The sequence below is a fragment of the Aptenodytes forsteri genome, unplaced genomic scaffold, assembly GCF_000699145.1.
Source record: "Aptenodytes forsteri isolate BGI_AS27 unplaced genomic scaffold, ASM69914v1 Scaffold40, whole genome shotgun sequence".
Taxonomy (NCBI): domain Eukaryota; kingdom Metazoa; phylum Chordata; class Aves; order Sphenisciformes; family Spheniscidae; genus Aptenodytes; species Aptenodytes forsteri.
The window spans coordinates 137,252-144,820 of NW_008796077.1; the positions used below are offsets into that span (position 1 = coordinate 137,252).

General features: G+C 38.7%; 1 protein-coding gene across 1 annotated transcript in view; it reads left to right on the forward strand.

The window, feature by feature from the left end:
* ZMPSTE24 (zinc metallopeptidase STE24) overlaps positions 1-7,569 on the forward strand; it is a 31,182-nt gene that overhangs the window by 10,925 nt on the left and 12,688 nt on the right. The window contains exons 3-5 of the mRNA XM_009286657.1: positions 721-807; positions 1,465-1,581; positions 5,827-5,979. Coding sequence (XP_009284932.1) covers positions 721-807; positions 1,465-1,581; positions 5,827-5,979 — 357 coding nt within the window. The remainder of the gene's footprint in view (positions 1-720; positions 808-1,464; positions 1,582-5,826; positions 5,980-7,569) is intronic.

Genomic DNA, 7,569 nt, shown 5'->3' on the forward strand with positions numbered 1-7,569 from the left:
TAGTGATTCATCGCTTGCTAAGAAAGTAAATGTGAAACACTTGGAAGTCAAGCTGTTTAACAAACCGTACCAGCCCCTGCCTTGAACTACAGTTAGCACTTACTTAAATAGCTCTGTCTCAAGCGTTTCTTTGATGATGGTGTGTCGTGAGTAATCCACTCCCTGTTCCTTGGCAACCTGTATGGCAGGAGGCATTGCAAGGCAGGCACAAGGAAGAGAGCGTGAAGCTTTCTTAAAATGGATGAAGCAGCACTAATACTGAAAGTGAAATTGCAGCCTTAGTCTGAATGCCTTTCTCTCGGTAGGGAACGCAGGTGAGACTGTCCCAGTGCAGTCAAGCTGCTGAATCTTGCATACCACTCCTAGAAGATGGTATGTTATACAAGCATAGGGCAAATGAGTTTTAAGGTCTTCTGAAAAATATACCTTATGTCTGAGCCAATATAGCAGTATAGTCTACAGTAAATAGGCTTGGAAATATGCTAGTATTTCCCAGCCAAAAAAAAAAAAAAAGCTTGACCTGATCTCTACTTCTGTAAAGTAAAAATGAACCATTGCCAAATATTCCAGGCTTTCTTTATGCTAAGATCAGAGGGAGACAAAAAAGCCTATTTATAAAACTTTTCTCATTCACCCTTAAAAGGTCCTTATCTTGCTGAAATTTTAGTAGAATAAGATCTGTTTCATATTGCCTCTGTGGTATGTGTTTTTGTTTTCAAGATGATTCTCCTTTGTGGAGGAATTCCTTTTCTCTGGAATCTGTCTGGTCAGATCTCTGGTCGTGCTGGGTTTGGACCAGAATATGAGGTAAGCAGTCTTTAAAGTTTAGTGAAAATGTTTGGTCCATGAACTATACTGTTAAAATAAGTTTTATTTTTAAGCTTGCATTTACTTGAAGTGGGATTTAGCTACAGGTACAATACAGTAAAAAAAACATTTTCTGGTGAGCTTAATGATTGGGCGAGTCTGAGAACTGATAACAGTATGTGACTTTTAAATTAGCTTACTAATTAAAATAGCCTTGTATGTTAAAAACATACAAGTCTCAAAGCTACTTGAGTCAAATGAGGTGGTGGGTTGGGTTTTTGGGGACTTCTGTTTGGGTGTTGTCTTTTTACTAATCCTGGATGTGATCTTCCTGCACAGTAAAAGGGTAAGAAATTTGAGGCTGTTGCTTATGTTGTCTTTGTGCTGTGGATGAGGCATCTATCCAAATTCTTGTCCTAAATCCTTAGTTTTTATTTAAATCTGTTTCACCGGTATATTTTTTTCTTTCTTTAACATAGTAAGCAATTCTAGTGATCAGTAATCTAATCATCACAAATGTTATTTCTGTGAATTTATCTAGCTTCATCTTCTAACCAGTTTCAGTTAAACCACTGACACAAAATCCATTTTTAACACCCGGAATATTAATGTTAGTACAGGTCAGTAAATATCAGATTTTTTTTATTTTTTTTTTAGATTGTTCAGTCATTGGTATTTCTGCTGCTTGCAACACTCTTCAGTGCAGTGACTGGTCTCCCATGGAGTTTATATAACACATTTGTCATAGAAGAGAAACATGGCTTCAATCAACAGGTATTGTAGATAGCACTTATACTGACCTAACATCTTCAGTAGGTTTGGTTGGTTAGGTGGACTGGTATGTCCACGTCTGTGCCAAATAAGAGCAATGACAGTTTGTGACTGTCGCAGAAGTACCCATGCCACACCAGAATGCCTCTGCGTGAGCCCATGCCTCTAAGCAAAAAGAAGTGTGTATTCCAGCAGTGGAACAAAGAAAATTTCATACCTCAGCTGTTCATTTTTGGATGGACTATTCTTTGCCCTTCATATGCCCTTCCTTTGAAGTCTGGATCACTGCTTGACAGGGGCAGTTCTGATTCATGGACACTGAACAGATGAAACAAAACCGAGAAATTGTTCTCCTCATTTTGTTTGGCTTATTGATTTCTTGTATCAGCCTTTACTAAATTAGAGAATTCAGCTTTTCATTTGTACTTCTGTTAGGTACTCACTTAATATCAGCCCTGGCTTTCTTAATTTCTCTCACCATCTTAGTTTAACCTGTTTCAGTATCAGTTTCTCATGGGATCAGATTTTCCTTTTGGGAGAGGAACCTCAATCTGGCACACATGATTAGCCATTTCATGCCAGAGCATGACACTTGTTTTCTGCTTTTGGACCCAGCTAGTGTTGTCTACAGTCTGTTCTAAGTCTACTAGGAAGTTTTTTTTTTTTACAGTAGAATAAAATCTGGATGGGTAGCAGATGTGGGATAAAGCTGTCTGGCTCATTTTAATAGGGGTAGAGATGCTCTGGTATCTGCCAGTTTCATCTTCCAATTTCTATGGAGGCAGGAAGACTGAGCTAGACCTAAAGAAGTAGAATCAGTTTGTTTCTAAACTCATTATATTCCTGGTAAATTGATAAATTGATGTTTCTTATTCCTTTTTATAAAACAAGTAAGAAAATAAGTGAGAAAAAAAGCTCTAAATGCAATGATCCAGTTTGCACCCTCTCTCAATGATCTTTAAAACAGAAGTGTGTAGATCCTGATACATCTTGTATTATTTTGATTCACGTCAATTATTTAGCGGCATACTGTTTTCTTTCCAGGGAAGCCCAACTATGCAAATTCTCACTGCACTATTTTGTCTTGACATCTGTGTGTATTCCTGGAGACTGCAAGGCTTTTTTGGTTCCCCCCCTCCCCGCCTCTGATATTTGGATACTGTGCCAACGGCAGCTCCTGCTCCAGTCTTTGGGGAGCAAATCTGAAGATTGTTCTAGTTAGTCATAAGCCTTGAGCTTGTGACCAACTCAGAACTCTTTTTATACTCCACATAGCTCTCGTCTTATAAAAAAACCCTCGTTCTAAAAACATGTGTGTAACTTCTAACAATCACTTTTTTCTCTCAGCAGCAAGTAAATACTCGTTGTTAGAATGATGGCGCACATGGCCATTCATATCCTAGGTGATTCTGAGCCATAGTCCTGGAGATCCCCTTCCCTTCTGCAGACTTTACAGTGAGCATACTGGCAGGCAAACATCCTGCTCCTATCAAGGGAGGAAGGAATGTTCCCATGTTTCCAGAGCATCAGTCAAGCAATCTTTTCTTCAGGGAAATACCTATTTGATGTATTTTGTTTGTTCTCTGGCTATCACTTCTGTTCTGTAGTCCTCAAAAATTGTAAGGGCTGGCAAAGGCCAATTCTTGCAGTGTGCTTATGCTCTGGCCTAGCCTAGATATACTTTTGACATTCAGAATCCTTAAATATGCCTCAAAAGCTATCTTTTGCTGTTGTCTCTCATGTCAATCCTGAGTATCAGGCCTGCACCTTGATCGTCTCTCCTACCTTAGTGAGGAGTAAGTTCCATCTTGGTGCCAGATCTGCAAGCCCTTTATGTCCAGGACACAGAAGTCCAACAACTGTCAGTGTTGGGACTTGTAAAGCACTAGAATTAGAGCAAATTGGCAGACTAGCTGATGGATGGAGAGCTTGACTTTATCAGGCCTTGATCAGGCCCTACCTCTGTGCAGAAGAAGCAGAGGATCAAATACTGAACTTAGCAGCTCAGGCTTCTTTAAAACTGTCTTGAGAGCTTGCAGAATCCATGTTGTTTCTTTGTATGCTTTAGGGAGGTTAAGGAGAATTCTGGGTATATCCTCTGAACATTTTCTCCTTGGAGCTGTGCTCTCTGGGTGCTTCACTGTTGTCAATGCAAGCATTGTGCCTAATCAAATGAGAAAAGGAAGACTTGGCACTGACACCTATGGGTGTTGTTAAATGCTTGATTGAGCTACCTGCATGATGTTCTATGGGTGTTGTCAAATGCTTGATTGAGCTACCTGCATGATGTCTTTTACAAGGTTTTTTTCACCGCAGTGAAAAAAATGCCAAGAACTGAAGGCTGAGTCCAGCTCGTCCTCATGCCAAGAACTGAAGGCTGAGTCCAGCTCCAATCCAATTTGAGGTACCAAATGTCTTACAATCACAGTCAAATCTCCATCTTTCATTTCAGACAAATGGACTAGGTCCTTTAGTGAATGAGCCAAATTCACACCTGATACCAGCACAGACTTCGGAATTTCTAGCAATGATTCTCAAATGATCTTCAGATAGACTCTTTCTTGGGAGTGGCTTGCTGAAAATGTGGATTTCTCTTGAAGTCGCATCTGCCTTAGAAAGCAGGAAAGAGGCAGGGCAAAGATGAAAGACACCATGCAATTTTATAGCTCTGTTCCTCCTAGATTGTGGAGCTGGAAGTAAAGAAAAAGTTAAAATGAAAACTTGAGCTAGATGGATTGTAGTTGACGTGTTTCAGAAAGCCCAGTGGAAACAGCGTTAGCAGCATGCTTCTGTTAAGAGTTCTTCTAGGTTATATTAAGTGACTGTTTCTTCAGCTGTTTACTAAGCTAAAAAATGAAAAAGCTGTATAACAGGCCTTTTTCTGGCTGAGCTGAGGAAGTAATAAAGGAGGAACATACTGTTGTGTATTTTGTGTTCTCTCTCCTGGCTTGTAACAGTTTAAGAGTCTTGATCAAGTGGAAGCAAATTTTCCTTTGTCCGGGATGACCCACAGAGTTTCTTTCATGCTTCTCCATACCATTTTCAGGAAAGGACCATTGCTTAGTGTGAATGAGAGCCGCAAGTCTTGCTTTGCTAGTTACAGAGCTGTTTTGCTGGAAAAGGTAGCCTACACTACCTGGGAATATTAAAGGCAGGCAAGGAACAGTATCTTCTGGAGTGCTCCATTTGTGTGGGCATGTGTCTATACAATTGTGTTACTGCTGATACTAACGGTCACTTAGTAAGAATATATCACCAGAGTGCTCACTGTGTGACCAGAGTGAATATGTCTACATAAAGAATAGTCTAAAATTACGGGTTTATGTCTGATTTGTGTTTCCGATAGTCATGGAAGTCTCAGGCGTCCATCCAAATTCTTGCCCCAAATCCTTAGTTTCTATTTAAATCTGTTTCACCAGTATTTTTTTTTCTTTCCAGACGAGTTCCATATCTTTAACGTAGTATGGGCTTTTTAATATAACCTTGTTGGGAAGGATCTTTACGTAATAACCCCCTCACTTCTATGCCTTGCAGGTAGCTGTAAGTACTGAAGTAACAATTCCTGAAAGAACTAGTTGGGTGTCTAATCATGTTGTAGAGTCACTAGATCAGATTCATTCGGGTAAAGGTCTTTGAAACTTCTATTGCTTCTATTAAAGTTATGCTAATTTAAAAACCTGAGACGGCTACATGAGTAGTAACTGCATGTCAGTAGAAGCTTGGAGTAAAATACCCAATGTATATCTAAAAATCTTTAATAGGACTTCTATATATTTCCAGTTAAGACAATCAGCTTAGTGGTAACTGAAAGTTAAGATGAAGACAAAATATTTTACAGTAGCTATGTTTCTTTAAGAGCTTCCTATTCTCTAAAAATCCCATAATGTCTAGGATATAGATTGATAAAGGAATTCAGGGACATATAAGCTTAAACTTTTCTTTCCTCCTTTAATGAAGGGTATATGTGCAACGCAAAATAAGAGTTTGGGTCACATCTTGCTAAGGAAGAGTGCATCTGCATGGGCTTGGAGTCCATGTGGATGTAAAGAGCCACAGCTACCAGGAGAGGAGGTGAAAAGGTTCTTCCACCTTTTCTTAACTGACTCTGATTTCCTTATTACATTGGTATTGCTGGTTTGCGATTTGTCTTACTTTCTTTCTGTGCATCCACTGAAGGGATCAGTTCATTAACCACTGTGGCACATGAATATTTACATTGAAAATATCACTGATATCCTTTCTTTACAGACACTGGGATTTTTTTTTAAGGATGCTATCAAGAAGTTTATCGTGACCCAGTGTATTCTGTTGCCAGTGACATCCCTTCTGCTTTACATTATTAAAATAGGAGGAGACTACTTCTTCATCTATGCCTGGCTCTTCACGTTAGTTGTTTCCTTGGTGAGTATGAGAATATGTTTGGGTTTCTTCCACGTGCTAGCTTACTTGCATGGCTCAGTGTGCTGAGGTTTAAAAACATAACTGAAAAGAAATGGAGAAAAATCCAAATCTCCTGGCAATTTTGGTGTCTACAAACTTTAACAGTGTGTCTTGCTCTCAGTGTACTTGTTCAGGAATAATAGCTCATATTAATTGTCCACATTAATGTGATACCTTATATGTTATCTATTTAATACTGGAGTGTCTTCATCAATTGAAAAATAAACATTCAAAAAGCTTTAGAATAGATACTGGAAATGCAGCACTATGGTGATAGGTTTTCCTTTTTCTTAAATATAGAAAGGGCACAAGGACAACTGCCAGCAGTTCGGCAAGAAAAGGCAGCATGTGCTTTGGTCAGTAATGTTTCCATTGGGCTTTTCCTACAGGTTTTCGAACACCAGTTCTCAATTGCATTGCTTTGTATTGAGACGAGTAGCAATTTTCCATTTCTGGTTCTGCTTATATAGCTGCTTCTATACACTGAATTGGTAACTGACATTTTTAGGGCTTATATTAAAAGGATCTTTTTGTATACATCATAAGGATTTGATGTTTTCTATTGTTACTATAAGCTTCGAGGTTTGTATTTTTTTTTCTATTTCAACATAGTGCTCTACTGTCTTTTTCCTCAATATACTAACCATGGCTCACCCAAGGAAGAAATTACAGAAGTACTGTTGTATATATTCATTTATTTTTAGATTAAAAGAGCACCTCAACAAGTAAAAGAATTATTACATTACAGTAATGTAATAAAGCCTGCCACGTTAGCCTAACAATAAATTTGGGTCAGTCGATCCCTAATTCTCGTGTCAAGTTCAGACTTTCTGGTTGAACTGGAATGCATCATCAAGAAAATTTTTAGGAATACATGGGTAGGAAATCATTATTGTTTTCTTTCTTAAGCTTCTCTTTCATGACTTAAGTTGTGTTGTGCTTTTTTTTTTTTTTTCCTTCTCCCCACTGCTTCTAGATTCAGATCACTTCTATGGCTTTCTTGGACTTTCAGTTTGTCAGCTTCCTTTCTAAAGCACAGGCATTGTCTGGCCACATTTGTACAAAAATGTGATCATAATGCTACATGGGAGACCACTGCAATTAACGCAGGAAAATCTGATTTCCCACTTATATATCCAATAGCTGCATTGACTTTCTCAGGCATGGCAACATGGAAGGAATTGGGGCTCAGTTTAAATCATGACTGCAAAGTCTTTTCATAATCCTGTTTTTTGTGGGATACAGATCTCATTATCTGAATTGTATTTGTTGCTTACTTGTATTTTTGCTTCACTGATGCCTAACATGTAACTGAAGTAAAACCTGTAGGGATTAGTGGATTTCTGCATGGCCACTAATTCTGGCATACTGCAGTTACCAGCGATGTGTTTCTGAGGAACTCAATGACAATAGCATAGAAATCATAGAATCATAGAATCATTAAGGTTGGAAAAGACCTCTAAGATCATCGAGTCCAACCGTCAACCCAACACCACCATGCCCACTAAACCATGTCCCTAAGCGCCTCATCTACTCGTCTTTTAAATACCT